Source organism: Vombatus ursinus, unplaced genomic scaffold (assembly GCF_900497805.2).
Source record: "Vombatus ursinus unplaced genomic scaffold, bare-nosed wombat genome assembly UNPS02010822.1, whole genome shotgun sequence".
In the NCBI taxonomy this organism is placed as follows: Eukaryota; Metazoa; Chordata; class Mammalia; order Diprotodontia; family Vombatidae; genus Vombatus; species Vombatus ursinus.
The window spans coordinates 4,380,708-4,402,571 of record NW_020950600.1 but is presented as its reverse complement, the minus strand read 5'-3'; the positions used below and the strand labels follow the sequence as shown (position 1 = coordinate 4,402,571).

The 21,864-nt window shown below is 45.9% G+C and overlaps 1 protein-coding gene across 1 annotated transcript in view; it reads left to right on the top strand.

The window, feature by feature from the left end:
• The first annotated feature begins 19,708 nt into the window (after window positions 1-19,708).
• ANKRD65 (ankyrin repeat domain 65) overlaps window positions 19,709-21,864 on the top strand; it is a 7,025-nt gene continuing 4,869 nt past the window's right edge. The window contains exons 1-2 of the mRNA XM_027855560.1: window positions 19,709-19,918; window positions 20,461-20,684. Of these exons, the coding sequence (XP_027711361.1) occupies window positions 19,856-19,918; window positions 20,461-20,684 (287 nt within the window). The 5' untranslated portion in view covers window positions 19,709-19,855. The remainder of the gene's footprint in view (window positions 19,919-20,460; window positions 20,685-21,864) is intronic.

Sequence of the window (21,864 nt, the reverse complement as noted above, 5' to 3'; positions counted from 1 at the left end):
AGACGTCTGGGGTTAGCGCTGCACCAAGGGAGAGGACGTGACAAAGGAAGCTCGTTCCCCTGCCATCCCACTCCCACGTGGCACAGCCCCCTGCCTCGGGAGCACAAGCTCCGGTTACTTCCCCGTATCCTGTCCCTACCCCAGTTCACCACAACTCCCACGTGGCACAGCCCCCTACCTCGGGAGCACAAGCTCCGGTTACTTCCCTGTATCCTGTCCCTACCCCACTTCACCACAACTCCCACATGGCACAGCCCCCTGCCTCGGGAGCACGAGCTCCGGTTACTTCCCCGTATCCTGTCCCTACCCCACTTCACCATAACTCCTACGTGGCACAGCCCCCTGCCTCAGGAGCGTGAGCTCCGGTTGCTTCCTAATATCTTGTCCCTACCCCACTTCACCATGTGGCCTGTAGCCAACATCGGACGATCCCTCACAATTCCCCCTTTTTGTTTAATCAAGGGGGCGGAGACGTGGTCTCAAGACTAGGGCCTCAGTCTTGAGTGTCTCTAACGACCCTCTAAGAATCCTAAGGAAGCATCCCAACATAGTGGGTAGTAACAATAGCAGTATAAATGCAAAGAGAGCTATAAATGCCCAATGAGTTATAAGGGAGGGAATGGGGAAAGAGGTATGTTTAATCCAATCTCTAAGGTGATGAACAATATCATCAGTTTCGTGCTGGTGCCAAGTGTCGGATATGTTCCGCGCCAGTCTGATCAACACCCGTAGGGCCTGGAGCTCAGATGAAAGATTTGTAGCTTGAATCCTGTAAGATAATCTCAGGAGTAGCCTCTTCCCACGTCAGGATTTGTCTTTGAGCACCTTCTACCAGGATCCATCTCTCCACTCCCGCCTCCTCCTGTTGCTGCAGTGTGGCCCTGGACAGGGATGCCCAGAGCACTGGAGCTGATGCAACCTGTGGCAGAGTTCCGATCGCGCAAAACAGTGAAAACAGGTTACTCAATTGAGTCATGTTCTTGTCGTGATTCCTGACTGTCTTTCCCTTCTGCTCTCTCTGAATTTTCTGTTGACTGTGTTTCTTCTCCCGTCCTTGTTGTCTCTCCCAGGGCTTCTTCAACTCGTTTTGTTCTTCTTTTTGGTACCCAGCGGCTCTGGCCATCAGGATCTGTAAGACATAAATACCCCGGCCCTCTCCACAACACTACTGATGGGCCTTGCCAGTTTCCCTCATCGTCCTTCCAGAGGACTTTCTGGTTAAGAGATGGTGCATGTAGTGCTGTTTTTGCAAATGGGTGGTGTTATTAGCTGTAGCATGCTGGGGGATAGGCCCGTGTCCCTATCTAGACAGAGAAAATTGTATGTATATAAAGCTTTATCCACGTCTGCTTGGGTAGGCCACCGCCCGGAGCCCCGACCTCCTACTCCCCCTTTTTGTTTAATAAGGGTGGCTTTCAAGGTACGAAGGGCTCGCTCAACAATAGCCTGGCCTGTGGGGTTATAGGGGATCCTCGTAACATGCTTAAAGGATGTGAAGAAGGCAGTCATTTGTGTAGATAAATAGGCAGGCCCCTTGTCAGTTTTAATGACATGAGGGATCCCCACAGAGGCAAAGCAATGGTACAGATGCTTAATAGCTGATGGGGTGTTCTCCTTACTGGATACAGTGGCCATCATAAATTTGGAAAAGGTATCAATGCAGACATGGATAGCGACACGGCCAAGGTGAGTAACATCCATTTGCCACAAGTCATTGGGAAAAATCCCCTTTCTGGGTGGAGGGAGGAGGAAAGGAACACAGCGCACACATCGCCTCACAATTTGTCGAGCCTGTTCACGAGTTAAACCATACAGGCGTCTCAGGGAGCTCGCTGGTAGGTGTAAAAATTCATGGGCTTGTTCAGGACGGGTGAGGACTGGCAGTAGGGAGCATTGTAAATCACGATCCGCTACATCATTGCCCTCAAAAATGCCTCCTGAGGTGGACTGATGAGAATAAACATGGAGCAAGCATGGAGGATGGCAAAGAGCTCATTTTTCTGGGTAGAGTCATAGGGGGTTTCTAATACTGTTATTTCCTTGGAGGCCTCATGATAAATAGAGGCCTTTAGGTTTTTTGTAGCACCAGTGTAAACATTTGGGCCTTGAACAGGTTCTCCCATAACCTTTCGTTGGGGTGGTACTAAGGTTATTTGCTCTAGCATAGGGAGAAGCAGGCAGGAGGAATGGGGACTTATCTCGGCCCATTGGGAACAATGTGCCCAAGACCAATAGGTTTGCATAATGGTTTCTCGCTGTCCAGGTTCAAAAGGTAAGTAAAGTAAAGGTCGCTGCCCAGACAAGTGGACAGCCCTTTGTACGGCAGCTAAGGCTAGTTCCCCTAACATCTCATAATAATTTGGCAGCACCTTGTGAGCCTTCTTTGCATATACAAATTCTAATAATTTGGGACCTTGGTGTATAACACAAAAAGGGCTCTGTTGATTGACCAAGGAGACCTCTATTGTACCTTTGGGGTCCCATCTGGCGGTCTGGGCCTGGGCAGCAAGTGAGAGTATTTGGGACACTGCTGCCTTAGCAGCAGGAGTCCATGGCCGAGGGGAGTTCAAATCTGAACTTCCTTTTAAGATATCATACAAGGGCTGCATCACAGCAGGAGGAATGGGCGTGCGCCCCGGAGCCACTGGATCTGTCCCACTAGCTTTTGGAAGTGATTCAAGGTGGTTATCTTATCAAGCCGTAGCTCAGGAATTTGATTGATAATAGAAACAGCCTCCATACGAAGGCCAAGGTATGTGAGTGGGTAATTTTGTTGGACTTTGTCAGGGGCCACCACCAGACCATAATGAGCAAGTGCAGAGATGGTTTCTTTTACTAGCCTTGCTAGTGTCTCATCAGTGCTAGCGGCCAATAAGATATCATCCATATAATGAAGTATTGTGGCTTTAGGCCATTTGTCTCTGATAGGGTCCAGCACTCTCCCCACATAAGCCTGGCATAAGGTGGGGCTGCAGCACATTCCTTGGGGCAGGACCTTCCACTGATATCTTAAATCTGGTCCTGCATTATTGGTAGTGGGTATGGTAAAGGCAAATCTCTCTCTATCTTCTGGGGATAATGGGATAGAGAAAAAACAATCTTGGATGTCTATGACTGTCACAGGCCATCCAGAAGGCACTAAATTAGGGGAGGGGAGGCCAGGCTGTAGGGTTCCCATGGGCTCTAGGGTGGCGTTAACCGCCCTGAGGTCTATTAACATTCGAAATTTCCCTGATTTCTTTTTTATTACAAACACTGGGCTGTTCCAGGGGCTGGATGTGGGCTCAACGTGCCCCGCCTGTGTCTGGTGCTGCACAATATCACGTAAAGCCTGGGCTTTCTCTGCAGGGAGGGGCCATTGGGGTACCCAGACTGGGTTATTAGATCTCCATGTTAGAGGAGTGGGTCTGATACAAGAAAATTTTTCTTGTTGCCCAACGGCCCCAATCAAAAATCCTGCGGGGGTGGTATATGAACAGATGCCCCACAAGCCTTCAAAATATCCCTTCCCCATAAATTGTATCTCAAACCAGCAACCACTAGGGGTCGGATGGTCCCTTGCTTATCCTCGAATTGCCAGGGCAGATCCTCTGCTGATACCCATGCTTGTTGCGCCCCTCCGACCCCGTTGATCGTTGTGGCATCCGTTTGGACTGGCCAAGATGGGGGCCAAAATAGTTGTGAAACGACAGAACGATCGGCCCCTGTGTCTAATAATCCCTTGAAGGATCGCCCCTTAATTTGGATAGTTGCCCATGGCTTACTGTGTTCAATATGTTGCATCCAATTAATATCATTATCATGCCCAGCCAACAGAGGGAGGGCTTGAGCCAATACCTCCCCTCTGTCTATGCAAGCCGCCGAATCATGTGGGTTAATTACTATAATCTGTTGCTGGGGTTGGTGAGCAATAACTGTGATGTGGACAATAATGGGGGTATATAACGAAAGGCCCACCACGAGGGCTGCTTTGAGGGCAGATTCAAGCCCAGCCACTGGCACTATGGTTGTATCTCCGGGGTCGATCCGGAAATTCCCTTTACTATGAAGGGGAAGCCCGACCCACTGGGTAGAAGTTGGAGATATTCCTGATGCAGCCTCGAAGGCGCTCTCTGAGGGGGTTGGGCTTCCATCTGGTAAGCTTGTTGAGGGGCCCTCAAGGGGCCCCTTGCCCCGTTTCCCGACTTTGACTTGCGGCATTCCTTAGCATAATGGCCGGGTTTGTTACAATTGTAACAAATTACCTTGGGACGGGCTCCACTGGGTTTCTGGCGGCATTGCGCCTTGAAATGACCAGCTTTGCCACATTGATAACATAATTTAGTCTCTTTTGTCTTCATCCCTTCTGATATCCCTTTCAAAATGGCCGCCGCAAGGGCGTCCAGTTGAAAAGCACTGGACCCGACATGTTCACATCTCTTTATCATCTCCTCTAGGCCAGCATCACCATCTAATGTAAGCATAGCCTTCTGGCAGTTCGCATTGGCATTGTCCCGTGCCAGCCTCTGTACAAGGAGGCCAGCGGCTTCTCCCCTGCCCACAGATCTCTCAACAGCCGCCTGTAGGCGGGCCACGAAATCCGGGAAGGGTTCATCAGGACCTTGTTTAATCTTGGTCAGGGAGGGCCTTTGTTCCCCAGAAGCCTGAATCTTACTAAAAGCCCGTTGGGCACATTGCGAGACAGCTGCATACACTGCCGCGTCATATCGCATCTGATCTTCATTTTTCTCATATCTCCCTTCTAATGTAAGCATAGCTTTCTGGCAGTTTGCGTTGGCATTGTCCCGTGCCAGCCTCTGTACAAGGAGGCCAGCGGCTTCTCCCCTGCCCACGGATCTCTCAACAGCCACCTGTAGGCGGGCCACGAAATCCGGGAAGGGTTCATCAGGACCTTGTTTAATCTTGGTCAGGGAGGGCCTCTGTTCCCCAGAAGCCTGAATCTTACTAAAAGCCCGTCGGGCACATTGCGAGACAGCTGCATACACTGCCACGTCATATTGCATCTGATCTTCATTTTTCTCATATCTCCCTGCCCCCACTATCTTTTCAAAGTCATCTTGGGGAGTGCGACTCTGCATATCTCTGACAAAGTTCTTTGCGGTATCCGAAAACAGAACCATCCATTGCAGGATCTCCCCTGGCGTAAGGCATACCTTGGCAATGGTTTTCCAGTCATTCGGGGTCAATATATGACTATCAGCCAGGAGGACCATCAATTCCCTGACATAGGGGGATTCAACTCCATAAGTATTCACTGCCTCTTTTAACTCCTTGAATTTCTCCCATTCTAGAGGGGCCCAAGTCCTCCCTTCGTCAGTCTGAAACACTGGGTAGGCATCTAGCCATGCCTTGGCGTCCGTGTCTCCATCTGCCACTGCCTTCTGGAGCATCCGTCCTAGCCTGGTTGGGGGGTCCCCCACGGCCCCATAAGAGGGAGCTGGAGGAGCAGATGGGATGTTCTCCTCCAAAGGGAAGTCTGGAGGAGGGGACTGCCCCTCCGTGTGATAGGCGGAGCTTTCTTTGCTTAGCTCTTCCTTTCTCTCCCCCCACCTACTCTCCCACTTCCTGTTTCCGGTATCTTCTGCCTCACTTCCTGATTCTTCCTCACCACTGATTTCCGCTCCGCCCATTTTAAAGGTGCGACTAGTCTGGGTAGTTTTGTAACGTTCTTTCCCCCTCGGCCTTTCTGTTTGAGCTCCAATCTCAACTCCCAAGGAATTGTGACTCGCGCCTTTCAGAGTGCTGCGAATCACTTGGTAAATCAGATGGTGTCTTTCCGGAATGGTCCCCGGATATGTTCCCTCGTAGGAGGCCATCTGATTACCAACTGTTTCCCATCTAGTTAGGTCAAGGCCGTTATACTGTATCCAGGGGCAGCATTGCTGGATTGTATCTACGAATGCCCTCGCGGTTTTCAGATCTATCTCTACCCCGGCTTTTTTCACTATTTTATATACTTCTTTTCCTAGCACCTCCCTATCCGGGACCTTAACAAACGTCTGTCCCATCTTCCTTCCCTCACCCTGTTGGCTACGGGTCTCGTCTCTCTTCCCGCGACCAGACCAGCTGATCAGCGTGGCCCCTGGCTTATTTCCTCGCGCCCCACGTTGGGCGCCACTTGTGCCGGCCGCGCCGTGCGCTCTCCTCCTAACAGGAGCAGGCTGCCTGGGTCATACTTACCAGCCTTTGGAGGCCAAACGGTTAAACATAGACGAGCCCGATCTGGAGGTGCAAACACTCGGACTTTATTCGGAGACAATCACAGCAAACCGAGCAGGAGCAAGAGAGAGAGCTCCGATCCCTACCGCCCCTTATATACCTTCCTAGCCCCTCCTCCTCAGTCCGCCTTTTAGTGATTGCTTATAGGTTCAGATACCGGAAGGAGACGTCTGGGGTTAGAGCTGCACCAAGGGAGAGGACGTGACAAAGGAAGCTCGTTCCCCTGCCGTCCCACCCCCACGTGGCACCGCCCCCTGCCTCGGGAGCACAAGCTCCGGGTTACTTCCCAATATATCGTCCCTACCCCACTTCACCATGTGGCCTGTAGCCAACATCGGACGATCCCTCACACCTCTCATCCAAGATCAGATTAGGAAAAGAGAGTTTCACCCTTCCCCCCACCTGCAAATTCACCTTCCCCCACCTGGTGAAAGGAAGAAGGGGGAGGGGCAGCAGCTACAGATTGGAAGTATCTTCCGGCACATAGCTTTGGGGAGAGAGTGAAAAGGGATGGGTCAAGGTAAAGAAGCCAGTCAGTCTGCATCTGCACTTGGTAAGCCAGCCCATCCTTCTATCAACAATTTTTATATGATCTGAAAATGTAATTATTGTCATCTGAAGTTTGTTGTTTGTGTTACAACTAAAACACTTTAGTTATCACTTATGAAAATTGTAAGATTGTTGATTATTGTTTTAATGCTAAAACCTAAAGCTGGTAATTGATTACTGTGTGTGTGTTGGAAAAGAGCGATCCTCAGGGCTAGTCAAAAATTACAGCCCACAGAAATTATAAAGGTAGATGGAGTGGATAAGGCAGCCCCTTCTCTGGGATCCCTGTTGATCCTCCTTAATTTTGTAAACTTGCCAAAGAGCTTGTTTGGATTATGGAGTTCCTAAACAAGGAATTTGGTTTGCCGAGAATTTGCTGGTATATAGAAATGACCTCTAGTGATTGGCCTTTGCACATGGACAAGTTTACATTTGAGATGTGAGTCCTGGCAAATTTTTGATTAGTGAAACTTGCCATCTAAGGTAAAAGCTCATGGGACCATAATGATTTGTGTTTTGAGTTGTCTAAGGGGTCATAAAAATCTGTCAATAATCAATAGTCAATAACCCACCATCTGAGAGATATGCCATAAGCTACACAGAGAGAATGTGACTATTACAGGTGTAGGTCTGCATCTGGAAAAGCTGAGAGGATGGTCTTAGCCTCAGCCTAAGATGGGATCTTCCTGGCTCAGTTTCCCCATTTTGTTCCTTTGAAAAGTAATGTTTCTCACCCGACTACTCCTGAGGCTGGTGATGAGGTGGAGTTGATACTATATGGTTGGAAAACTGATGTTTTATCTAATCATGTCCTTGCCTTTCCTTTTTATGGCAAATTTCTGTAATCAAAGCAAGTGGTCAGTAAAAGATGTGAGCACAATGCAAGTATGTGAAATCTTGCTGTTTTCAGTCTGAATGTGTAGTCATCCCATATCCTAAACTGTTGGGTAAATTAGTACTCCTGCATAGCCATGTGAAAGATTAAATCCTTGGAATAGAACATTCTTTCTGAATGATATGGGAATAATTAGACAAAGGAAAAAAGTTTGTGAAACAATGGTACAAACACAATGTTGAATCATTATCCCACAGACTAAGGCTGGGATATATCTGAAGTACTATATTAAAGTGTGTCTTTTAGATCTGAGCTATTCAACCTAAGATTATATTCCTTTCTCCATCCTCCACAACTTAATAAATGGGTATTGGCCTAGTAATCCACCTGTTACTTAATACCTGTCTGTATGGAATAAAGTCCTTAAGTGTTTCAAAATGATATAAAAATAATTGGGTACTGATACAACTGATTGAGGGACATAGGTGTTATTCTATTAATTATTGAAACTAAATCAGAGACATCTTCAGTTTGGGGAAAAGAATTTCAGTGTAATTTTCTTAGAGGGAGGTAACTTATGAAAATTTTTTGCATTAATGCAATTATTAATGCATTAATTAATTTTGTCAACTTCATTTAAAGTTTACTACTATTGTGGAAATAATACCTGTTTATTCTGTGTGTTCTATGGTACAAACATGTTTTATTATAAATAACTTATGGATATGCACTGTTTTGGAATTAATCACATATTCTCCCAAGTCTTTTATGATAACTGGAGTAAAAGTCAGTCTCTTATAAGTAAATTCATTTGTACAACTATCGAATTCAAGGGTAGAAAGCTTCTACCTGTAAAAGTGTTGTTACTCTAAACCCAAGCTTCTACCTGTAAAAGTGTTGTTACTCTAAACCCAAAGGGCTATAAAAATGTGCATACCCCTTGACCCAGCAATAGCACTTCTAGGGCTATATCCCAAAGAGACCATACAAATGGAGAAAGGACCCATATGTACAAAAATATTTATAGCAGCTCTTCTTGTGGTGGCAAAGAATTGGAAACTGAGGGGATGCCCATCAATTGGAGAATGACTGAACAAGTTGTGGTATATGAATGTAATGGAATACTATTGTGCTATAAGAAATGATAGTCAGGTGGACTTCAGGAAAACCTGGAAAGATTGGTATGGACTGATGCTGAGTGAAGTGAGAAGAACCAGGAGAATGTTGTACACAGTAACAGTCATGTTGTGCAATGACTAACGTTGATAGACTTGTCTCTTCTCAGCAATGGAAGGATCTAAGACATCTCCAAAGGTCTCATGATGGAAAATACTATCCACATCCAGACAAAGAACTATGGAGTTTGAATGCAGATTGAAGCATACTATTTACCATTTTTTCCCCTTCTGTTGTGTTTTGTTTCCTCTTTCTGGTGATTCCTCCTATTGGATTGAATTCTTACTTACAACATCACTAATGTGAAAATATGTTTAATAGGAATGTATATGTATAGCCTGTATCAGACTTTGAGCCATCTTGGGGAGGAAGGTGGGGAGGGAGGGGGAGAAAAATTTAAAACTCAAAAGCTTATGGAAGTGATTGTTGATAAATCAAAATAAATTAATAAAAAATCTTAAAGTGTTGTTACTTATATTTACATGTATGCAGTTGGATCCTTAATAGCATCTTGCCCTCCTAAAAGAAATGGAATCAGAGTGGAAACTTTTGAGAAAACAACAAGATCAGATAATCCTGTATGCCAAAAGTAAATAATAGCATCATGGGGCTCTTGGTTTCTTTCTTTGTTTTCTTCTTTTCTGACATCATTTTAATGCTCATTCTATTTGGGCTCTGCCTGTTGAACTTGCTTGTCAGATTTGGATCTCCTAGACTATTGGTTGTCCACCTGCAGATGGTCATGCAATAAAGATACCTGTTCCATACTCTCCTCATCCCCCGGATGCTGCTTCAGCCTCAGTTTACTCCCCTCCCCACCCCTACTCCGGCAGAGACAGCTCCTTTGTCCCTCTCCCAAAAGCATTTGGGTGGATGGTTAGGCAGACAGGAGTGCTGGAGGCAGATGGAGCAAGCAGGGTGCAAGATGCGAGATATGGGATAAGATTCAGGGTGTGACCGGCCATTGAAGCCTCTCACCATGGGGACTTGCCTGTGTGCTTTCTAGCTATGCTTTATTCTTGGCCCCACCTTGAACCACCCCTCCTGTTCCTAGCTCACCCTGTGCCTAGGATTAGGCCTGCTTCCCCAGGATTGGAAGTTTAACGCTTTAATTCAAATAGGGAACTCTGTGGTGGAGTACATGATTGCTGGGTGTGTTACCATCATTCCCAGGATACCAGCTTACTTACACCCCATAGCTCTCCCCTTATTCCCTGAAAACCCTGCATGGAATTTAAACTCTGAACACTTGAAGAATTGGACAGGCAGCCTCTTGGATGACAGACATCCACTCCAGCCTGCTATCTTCCCCTACTTCCTCCTGGGGTCATGGTTCCTTCATCATTTTACTCGCTTGTATATTTGGTCTGTTTGTTTAACCTCCTGGTTCACTTTGTGTCTTCTCGCCTGAAGAAGTTCCACTTTCATATTAACCCCTACCCTTGGTGTCCCCAAGTAGTCTGGCTCTCTTCACCCTGGACTCAGCTGGCACTGCATTCTGCACCCCCATGCTGACCAACCCTTTTCAACCTATTCTTGGCCCTTGAAATGGACTCTTTGCCCCTGTTCAGCAGGAAGCAGCTACTGAAGACAGTGACCTTTGCCTTTTTTCCCCACAATATTTCTCCTGCCTAGTGTTTGAGTGGGGAATGAAGCTGAAGACATACAGTGTCCTAAGGGTTAAGAGAATATTAATGTTGCTTTTCCAGTACTTTGTGAAACCCTAGTTTATTCTGTAACTTGAAAGGCATCCTAAAGTCCTTTCCCCCTTAACTTGAACTGGTACCAAAAGAACTGATTTTGTGTCTCTTAGCCTATGCTCCCCCTGTCCTTTAATTTTTTTTTTTTTTTGGCTGGGCAACGGAGTTAAGTGACTTGCCTAGGGTCACACAGGTAGTGTCAAATGTCAGAAGCTGGATTTGAACTCAGGTCCTCCTGACTCCAGGGTCAGCACTCTATCCACTGCACCACTTAGCTGCTCTCCTGTCCTTTAATTTTTAACCTGTGCCTTCATGCCCCGTAAACCATAAAGAATTCCCTTCGTCTCCCTCATCCTATGTCATAAAATCCTTTCTTGACCTGTCTCTAATCTTTAACCCCCATAAAACTTCTAAAACTATCTTGTAAGCAACCGCCTTCCTCATCCTGTCCTTATAAAACTGTCCCTGTCCCTCTTTAAGTTGCCAGTCTTCTTTTCAGGGCTAACCCACTGCTTTTGTGTTAATAAAGCTCCCAATGGTTACAGAGAAGGTCTAAGTGAATTCTTTCACACCTGACCTAGCTCTCCTAACTCTAAACCTCAACACTAAGAGTCTTGGAACCCTCTAAAGCTCACAAGATTCTCTTCTAGTCAAGGAGGAAGGAGGAGGAAGATAGGAAACCTTAGGCAAAAACCCAAAGTTCAACTGTCCTCCTCCTTTGTCCCCTCCAAATGCCCCCTTAGGGCTTGAGGGGAGGTGCCTGAAATTATAAAGTCAAGACACAGCACATTAAAGGTGGAGCTGAATGGGGCACTTTAAAAGACCAGTCAAAGGGAGAGAGTCCAGACCTCAAAACACTTTCTAGGTCCCCAGATTTACGGGTGTTGAAGATACGGGAGGAGGGAAAAGAGGAAGCAGCCTGGTACAATGGAAAATGTACCGCCTCGAGAGTCAGAGGCCTTGGGTTCAAACCCTGCCTTTGAGGCTTACCAATCAATCCTCATGAGCTCAGGTGAGTTTCTCATCTCCCTCAGCCTCAGCTCCTTTATCTGTAAAATGAGTCAGACTAGATGGCTTCTGAGGTCCATTCCAGCTATAATAAGCCTGTGACCAGATCAGCTCCCTTGGTAAGAATAAATATGTGAATTCCTGTCATTAACAACACATTAACACCCCTCCCCCACCATCAGATGATATTTTGTACCTAGTTAGCAAGAACTATTTGGGGAGTCTAAATAGGGTATTATATCATCTTTCTATCTCTGGCCCACTTCTGTGGAATGGAAGAGGGCAATGGACAGTGCTTGACCTGCCAGGATGCTAGCTGGGACGGGGTGGGGGTGGGGGAAAGAGGAGGGGCTAGGAAGGCCCTCCCTATCTGAAGAAGGCACTTTTCTCCAGTCTCAGAGAGGGGTATCAGGAGGCAAACTACATCCATGTGTTACGTCTCAAATAGCTGTCTTTCTGGTCAAGGGGCATATGTGTCTGGGTTAGAAGGAAAACTGCCTCCCTGGTCACACCTAAGGGGGAGGCCTGCCCTTGGCTTATATGGCCAGCTTATCCCCATTCCCACCAAACAACAGCTACACAAAGGACTACCACAAATAGCAAATGATGAATAAAACCATTTATTCATGCAATCAGAAACTGGGCAAGTTATTAGAATTATTAAAATATACCAAGAATATACAAGAATGACTGAGCTCATCAGCTGGGAACAAGATGAGATCTCATCTCAAACAAGGAGAATGATGGGAACATTCTCACCCAGGGCAGTCCCTTCTAGCAGTCTCTAGAACTTCAGGAAAGTCCAGAGACATGGGAAGGGGGTTCCTTGCATGTCTGTTTTCCAGAGTCATTTTCTCTTTCCTCCCTGGAGTGTCCTGAGTCCACCAACCTCTCTGAAGAAGCTTTGGAGCCAACTCAGGAAGGCTCTTGCCCTATCCAATGCAAAGTTGAGCTCAGCATTTTCTCTGCTATTCAGGAGCCTTGTACCCCTACATCTACAGCTCCTGGCCATCCCTCCTCCACCCCACTTGGGTAGGAGCTGGGTTTCATTAACCAAAACATATACAGCAGCCCTCTCTTGTACCAGAGAACCCTGAGACAAAGTGGATTTCTATCAACCGAGGAAGTGTTTGAAAAAGCTATTGTGTATAAAGACAATGGCTTGTTTATTGGGCAGTAAGAAATGAGGAACATGAGGAGATCAGAGAAATTTGGGAAGACTTGTATGAACTGATGCCCTGAGAAATAAATAGAACCAGATGATTCAGACTCTCTAAGGAAATGATTACTGAAAGGAACCAAAGGAACTCTGAATAATGAAAAAATCAGTGAGGATTCCACAAAAGAGATAATGAAATGTAATTCCTCTCTCAATTGGGGGTGGGGGCATGGGTGTGGGCACCATCAGAATAGAATCCTGTGTTTTTGCTTAACTAGTTTTCATTGTCAGGAGGGAAACTTTAGTCTATAGAGGGCCAAACAGCTGTGTGGTAGAGCCAATAGGCATGATAAAACATTTTCTTTAAAAAAAAAAAAATCCTAGGTGAAAAATTGAAAGGAATTCCTCATCCCAAGCTTTCTTTACTCCCCAAAGCTGCATTGCCACCTAGTGTATATACACAGAACCACACCTGTTACCTTACTCAGGCAAGGTTGTGTTGCAGCTGTAGTTGGTGAGGCCCCTCTGGTTTGGGACATGTTTTAGGGGTTAGAGAGACTAAGCCAGGGATAGGGCCTTTTATGGTATTTATATCCATTTCCTCTTTCAAGTAAATTGAAATGCCCTCAATTAATTGGAGGAGACTCTGACCAGTGACATGAATACTGGCTCTGAGGTTCTGAAAGCTGAACTTTGGGTCTGAGGGTCTGATTGTCTCTTGGCTTCTCTGTTCCTCCAAGAAGCAGAGCAGAACCGCCCATAAGGTCACAAGGGAGACCGTTTTATTTTTTAAAATATTTACTATTTTATTTTTTCCAAATACATATAAAGACACTTTTTAACATTCTTTAAAAAAAAAATTCTTTCCCTCCTTCTCTTGCTCACTACTTCCCTCCCCATACCTCTCCCAGAGAAAGCAAGCATTTTGTTATGGGTAATACATGTGCAGCTATATTAGTTATGTTGTGGAAGAAAACACACAGACCAAAAACAAACAAACAAGAAAAATAAAGCTTTTAAAAAGTATGTTTTGATCTGCATTGAGACGCCATCAGTTCTTTTGCTGGAAGTGAATAGCATTTTTTTTGTACATCTATCAATCAGAATTGCCTTAGATCATTGTATTGCTGAGAATAGCTAAGTCATTTACAGCTGATCATTGTACAATGTTGCTGTTACTGTGTACAATGTTCTCCTGGTTCTGTTCACTTCACTTTGCATCAGTTCATATAAATTTTCCCAGGTAAGGGAGCCTATTTTCCTAAGACTTTGGACCCATAAGGAAACTTGATGATCTCAGGAATCTCTGAAGGTTCTGAGCTTTAGACTTTCATATGTCCACTCAGTGTAGTCCCTCCCCACAAACTCTCCTCAGAGATGGTCTAGACTCAATTTAATTTAATGAACATTTATTAAAGCCTCTTCTGAGCCAGGAGCTGTTCTAGGTGCTGGAGACACAAAAATAAAAATAAAATCATCCCAGATCTCAAGGTCCTTACACTCTAGGGGAGGGGAGGATACAGCATGTATAAGATAAGTAAATAAAAAGCATATGCAAAGTAACCAACTTCTAGGAGGCATCAAGAATGGCCTTTGACAAGAGATGGTTCCTGAGTTATGGTTTGAAGGAAGCTAAGGATTCTAGAAATTAAAGAGGAGGAGGGAGTACATTCCATTTAGGAGGCACAGCCTGTGCAAAAACCCAGAGATGGGAGAGGGAATACAGGTAGTAGGGGACAGCTAACAGGCCACTCTGATTGGAATGGAGGGTGCATGAAGGGGAGTAATATTGAAATAAAACTGGAAAGGTAGGTAGGAGCCAAGTCATAGAGGACTTTAAATGTCCAGCTGAGGATTTTGTATTTATCTTACGGGCAATAATAGGGAGCCACTGAAGTGTTTTGAGTAGGGCAGTGATACAATTAGATCAAGGGTTTATGGATATCAATTTGGAAGCTACATAGAGGATGGGCTGAAGAGGGAAGAGACTGGAAATAGGGAAGTCAATTAGGAAGCTGTTGTAATTGTCTAGGTGAGAGGTGATGAAGGCCTGAATTGGCCCAGCGGCCATGAGTGTGAATGTTAGAGGTGTTGTGAAGGTAGACTTGGCTTGTTTGGACAACTGATTGGATGTGAGGAAGAGGGAAAAGTCAAAGATGACTCCAAGATTGGGAAACTGAGTGAAGGGAGGCATCATGGGGTCCTTTACAGAAACAGAGAAGTGTGGGGGAGAGATATATTCTGGGAGACACATAATGAATTCTGTTTTGTATACGTTGAGTTAGTCAAGTCAAGTAAACAAGCATTTACTAAACTCTTACTACGTGCCAGGAACTGTGTTAAGTGCCGGGAATAGAAATACAAGCAAAAAGAAAGGTAGTCTCTGCCCTCACAGAGCTTACAAGAAAACAGAAAAAGAAGGAGCAGGAAAGAGATGAAGGTACTCTATATGGGGGTACCGGAGAGAAAGTCCATGAGAGTAAGGAGTACAGCCTGGAGAGGAATGAAGACACTGCTGGCTTGGGCTTTCTCCTTCAAATGGAGGTTCTGGGAAGGACAAGCCAGTCAGGTGGAGAGGCTGCAGGGCTATTTGAGATGTCTATAGGACATAAAGGTGGAGATAGCCAGCAGGCAATTGGCCATGGGGGACTAGGGTTGTTCAGGAGAGAGATTAGGACTGTGTCTGTCTGACTATCTATCTATCTATCTATCTATCTATCTATCTATCTATCTATCTATATCTAACTATCCATCTATCTCTATCTAACTCTATTTCTATATATATGAGAATCATTTCTATAGAAATGATCATTGACTCATGGGAGCTGATGAAATCAACAAGAGAGAGCATATAGAGAGAAAAGAGCTTCCTGGACAGAGCATTGGGGGATGCCCACACTTGGGAACAAGAGAGTGACCAGCTAAGGGGATGGTCAGAAAGATAGGGGTTGAACCAAGAAAGATTAGTGCTGGGACCTTTAAAATCATCTAATACAATTCCCTCATTTCTAGTACTGAGGCTAAGAGATGGAGATCAAGAGGCTTCCTGTCCTGCAGGGAGTAGATTGCAGAGCTGAAATTCAAACTCTAGTCATCAGAATCCATATCGTGCTCTTCCCACCATACCACACTACCTCATCTCAGCCCTGTCCTGAGATAGGGGGGAAGGGAGGAAATAGGCACACACACACACACACACACACACACACACACACACAGAGCCTACAATGTGCCAGGCATTGTGCTAAGCACCTTTTATAATTTTGTTCCTCACAATAATGCTGGGAGGTAGGGGCTAGTATTATTCTTATTTACAGTTGAGGAAACTGAGGCAAACAGAGATTAAGTGACTTGGCCAGAGTCACACAGATAATAAGTGTATTGAGGCTAGGTTTGAACACAGGTCTTCCTGACTAGACCCCTGTGCTCTGTGCACTGTGGCGCCACTAGCTGCCTCTGGTGGATGGAGATCCCCAGCATGTTCAAGATTCTAGCCAGCTGTGGAAATAACCAGTCTATTCAGTTCAACAAGAGCCTAGGTTCCAGGCATTGTTCCAGGTGCAGGGAAATGAAACCAGCCCTGACCTCGAGAAGTTTGCATTTTAATGGATAGAAACATGTACACAAGTCAGTAAACATAAAAAGTCCGCAATGTAAATAAACATACAGCAATTTCAGGCAGAGGAAAAGCAGCAACAGTTTGGGGTCAGCAGCAAAGGCTCTGAGCAGGAAATAGCACTTGAGCTGAGCCTTGAAAGGAGACGATGCAAAAAAGTTGCTTTTTTTTTGGGAGGAGATGGAATGTTGGGTATGGGGAAGATGGAGTGGGACAGTTTGGCTGGAACCAAAGGAACATGAGGTGGGATAATACAAAATTAGTCTAGAAAAACAGGTTCGCACTGTATTGGGAAGAATTTTAAATGACAAAAGCATTCATATTTTTATCCTGGTGGCACTAGAGAGCCACTGAGACTTCTTTTATTTTATATGCAATAGCAATGTTTACTGAAGACTTATGAACCCCATAACCTTCTTATCACCAACCTAAATACAACAAAACTTTGTGTACTCTTGGAGCAAACATTGGCATTAAATAGACTGTATCATTGTAAGGAGAAGAGACATACAGGCTGTGAGAGTGACAAAGGAGGTGCACACCACAGAGTGCTGGACCCACCAGAGACTTATTCACTCCAAGCTAAACATTCACGTTCAATAAAAGCGGCAGCCACAAGGCAAGGTAGCTACCAGACTTAGTGTCGACAGCCTAGAGTGATTCTCCATGGGACAACAGTTTGTGGATAACTTGGAGCATTCCAGCAGGAAAGAAGTAAGGAGCTTTCAGAGATTTGACGTACAGCACCACATTTACTCATCTGGGAAAGAACATTTGTAAACAACCAAACTGGTCTGATGAAAATGATGAGGAAATTCAAAACCTAATAAATAAATAGAGACCCCTACCAACAGATTAGTTTGCCCATATCTAGGAAGACAGCCTTTAACTCCACCAGAAGTGAAATACCAGCAAAGCCTAGAGAGATGCAGGATTCTTGGCTCAGTAAGCAGGTAGATGAAATTCAGTCTTATGCTGATAGTAACAATGCAAAGAACTTGTATGAGGCCCTGAAGGCTACTTATGGGCCAAAGACCCATGGTGCACCTCAACTACTCAGTGCTGATAGAGCCACATTGATTAGTGAAAATTACAAGATGCTAGAGAGATGGGCTGGACACTTTGATAGCATTCACAACAGACCATTCTCAACCACTGCTGAAGCCACTGACCATTTTCCTTGGGTTGTACTCAATCCCTCTATGGCCATCCCCCAACTGGCCACTGAAACTTCTTGAGGAAGGCAATGACATGGTTAGATATTTGCTTCAGGCATATCAGTTTGGCTTCTGTGTGGAAGAATTAAAGAGAAGGAAGATTTGGGGGGAGCAGGGAGTACCAATAATAAGGATGAGAAGTGACAAGGGCCTGAAGTAGGAGGATGGTCATGTGAAGGCTATGGATGTAAGAGATGTTACGGAGGAAGAGTTGGTGATTGATCAATTGCCTATGGAGGACAAGAGAGTGAAGAGTCAATGATGACTCCTAGGTACTGATCTTGGGTGCCTGGATGGACAGTGGTGCCCATGACAGAAACAGGAGAGTGAGGAAGTAAGGGAGGTTGGAATGTGTGTGTGTGTGTGTGTGTGTGTGTGTGTGTGTGTGTGTGTGTGTGTGTGAAATGGCACAGGAGATGAGTTCCATTTTGGACTGGTTGTGTTTGAGATACCTGTAGTACATCTAGGTAATGTTGAACAGGGAATTGATGGCATGTGAATGGAGCTCAGGAGAGAGATGAGGGCTGGATATATAGACTTGGGAGTTATATAGAGTGCTGATGTTTTGTATGACTGCACATGTATAGTCTATGTCAAATTGCTTGCCTTCTCAATGAGGGGGAGGGGAGGGAGGGAGAGAGAGAATTTTGAACTCAAATTTTTTTAAAATGAATGTTAAAATGGTTTTATGTGTAATTGAAAAAAATATTAGAGAAAGCTAATAATCAAATCCATGGGAGCAGATGAGTTTACCAAGAGAGCATGTACAGCGAGAAGAAGGTGCAGTTGTGCCAGTGGGAGGAAGTATGGTATGGTGGAAATAGTGCTGGTTTTTAAGCCAGAGAACTTGGGTTCCAATCCTGGCTATCATTCACTCCCCGTGTGACCTTGGGTGACTTAGCTACCCTCTCCGGTGCCTTAGTTTTTACATCTGTAAAATGAGGGAGTTGGATCAGAAAACCTCTGAGGTCATTTCCAGCTCATGTCTTTGGTCCCACCATTAATGAAAGAGATGGCATCAGAACCAGGACAGGCTATGAAGTGATGCATCCTTGACCAGGGATAAGGAGATTAGGGCATAAAACCCTGCTCTGTGTGACCCTAGGCCAGTCTGAGCCTCAGTTTCCCCATACATAAAATGGACATGATGATACATGCCCTGCCTTCCCTAAGGTATTGCTTTATAAACTGTGAAGCTACCTCTTTGCAGGGGTGGGGGACTATGGGTGTGGAATACTGCCTATGCTGTATGATGATGTATTGATTAGTTTTGTTGAATTGTTTTTGTTCTATTCTCTTTCTTTTAAAAAATCTGTGTTCCAAAATATGGCTCACTACATGGGGGAGGAGGGAGGGATATATTCAGAAATGAAAGTGATAGAAAAATGTGGATAGAAGGATAGCCACCAGACCTGTGAATTCATTGTTCTGAGAAACTCCCTTTAGCAATCTAGGACCACAGCTGCCTAGAGCATGAAGGGGCTGAGTGATTTGTCCTGACATAACTAGCTTGTGTCATATGGGACTTGAACACAGGTCTTTCTAACTTCGGGCCGGCTTATTACACTGTACTGCTTCTCCTAAAAACAAGATATCAATATAATTTTTTAAAAATAAAATTTAAATTAAATTAAAATCAAATAAGCTGGGTTTTATTGTTGTTTGCATGAGCTGCTATTATTACTAATGACCTAACAATAGGAAATCATGCAGAGTCCCTTTGGGAGCCTAGAATGGTGTTGATAGGGGTGGGAGGGGAGATGCTCTGTGCTGTGTCTGGAGGCTCCCGAGCTGGGGGATAGGACTATTTTAAAGTTAAAAGTCCCTTCCCCCTCCCCCTGGAGGACTGGGAAGCTCAGGCAGAGGGGGAGAAGAGGCCAAGTCAGGCCAGGCTGGCTAGGCCCAAAGGGTGAAGCTTAATCCTCCTTAGGAGAGGAGGAGGAGTAGGCACCCTGGGGAAATAAGAAGCTAGACTAGCGTGTCCCTGCTTGTCACAGCGACTGCCACAACAACCTTCCTGCAATTGTTCCTGGAGGGGCCTGGTCTGTCTGTTGGTAAGCCCTAGTCCAAGCCAGCAGGAGAGGTGGTTGTCAGGATCACCCTGGGGGACTCCCTCCCGTTGTCAGGTAAACAACACGGCACTAGGGTGGGGTGGGGTGAGGGGAGGGAGGGAGGCTGCAAGATCCACAGCCCCAAGTGGCCCTCCTCACCTCCCTCTTATTACCTACAGTCTGCTCTGGCCCTGGCCCTTGGCTCCCTAGCTCTGACTTTTCACAGGCACCTTCGGCCCTCCAGCGAATCTCAACCTTGCCCAGGAACCTCGGGACCAGGAGGAAGGACCCTCCTCAGATAGCCTGGAACTTCGTGGCACTGTCCATGGAGAGGGAGAGCCAACCAGTGATGAAAAGCTCCCGGATGTGGGCCCTTCAGCCCTGGAAGGTGATAGCAAACAGCCCGAGAGGAGGGATTTTAGTGGGGAAAGTGTTGGGACAAGAGAACCCCACCCATTCCCCCAGTCTGGAGAGTTAAGTTCCTGTGGGCCTTGGGCCGCATTTCTATTCCCTCAAACTGTGTTTATTCTCTTTTCATTGGTGAGGGAGGGTGACTGCATCCGACCTGTTCTCTATCCAGTTCCATTTGTGAGATGACCAGCCTAGGGTCAGGGTTAGGGGTCAGAGTGAGAGCAGGGTCAGATCTCCATGTTGAGTTGAGACAGAACCTAGTCTTCAGTCAAGATTAGGGCTGGGACTGGAGTTTAGGCACAGTCTATGATGGATGTAGGGGGCCAATCTGGGAGTGGACTGGGGTCAGTTTCTGGCTGGAGACAGGGTACACAGTGCCCAGCACACAGTGGGCCCTTAATAAATGCCTGATTGATTGATGGATGGGTTTGGGGGTCAGGTGGTGACCTCTGACTGTAGAATTCTTTATGCTGCCCCTCCTCCTGTTGAAACCTCAGCTGTCATATGTCCTCATTCTAGGAACGGAGAGAATTGGAGGCTGAGCTGGGCAGGCACTGGATGGACCTAGAGATGGGGGACACGAGGCCCCAGGAGGAGGAGGAGGAGGAGGAGGAAGAGGGGTCTCTGAGCTTCCTTCCTGCCCCAAAGGGCTGGGGCCAAGGCCAAGCAATCAAGGCCATATGGAGAGGCCAGCTGGGCCTGATGAAGCAGCTGCTGAGGCAGGGGGCCTGCATCAATGACAGGTGAGCAGCCCCATCAGAGCCCTACCCCAGGCACCCCAGCATGGAGGCCTTACACTCAGGCTTCCCTTTGGGTTTGCCTTTTGTGAGGGGTATGTAGCAAAACCCATCCACATGATGCACATTCAACACACAACACCACACAAAGGTGTATCGTATCCCACACGGGGTCACACAGTGGCTCTAGGCATCCAAAGGAAATCTCACTAGATGTCAAGTTCAGATCTGTTTGCCACTTATCAGCTCTGTGACCTTGGACAAGTCCCAATCTCTCTGTTCTCTCATCTACAAAATTTGGCCAGTATTAATATCCCTCCTAGCTACTATTCAAGGCTGTTACCAAGAGCCATCAATCAATTACCCAACATTTTATTAAGCACCTACTATCAAGTGAGATAATATGTGTGAGATGTCCTAGAAACACGAGCTATTAACCTCCTCCCCACTATATTATACACATAATCTTATGAATATTTGTACAGTGCATCAAAAACCTATCTACGTGTACGGGGCACATTTTTTGCCTTTGGTCCACATTGAACAATTATATCTGTTTGTGGCTAACATTAGTTTGTTCTCCCTGGGCAATTATTTCCCTTCCCTCAGGGCTCTGGGGATAGAGAGGTTAAAAATTAGCCAGACAAAACTTCCCAGTGGACAAATTTTGAATCTGTCTTATGAGGCAGAGTTGTGACTAGATCCCCAGGTGGCCTCTGGAGTCCATATCCAGTGTACCTGGTTCAGTCATGAAGTGATGAGAAACATCCCAGAGTCTGTGTCTCTCTAGGACTGAGCATAGTAGCGGGCACACAGTCAGCACTTAATAAATGCTTACAAATTGATTGAACCCACTTTTCCCTTCATCATGGCCACCCATCTGTACACATATAACTATGTGTCCACCCCACCAGGGAATGGCTTGTGACTCTGTCCCTGCCTTCAACACGCATGTTGCTTCCTAGGCTTTGGGTCTCAGAGACCCTCCCCCTCCTCAGGCCCATCTCCCATGACTCCCCAAGGTGCTTGAGCCAAACTGGATCAGCCTACATTCTCTGAACATATTTTGTTGTAGAGGGGAGCCCTGTACCAACAAAAGATATAGATGGTTTCTGAGACCGAGAAGGAAGGAAGGAAGGAAGGAAGGAAGAAAGAAAGAAAGAAAGAAAGAAAGAAAGAAAGAAAG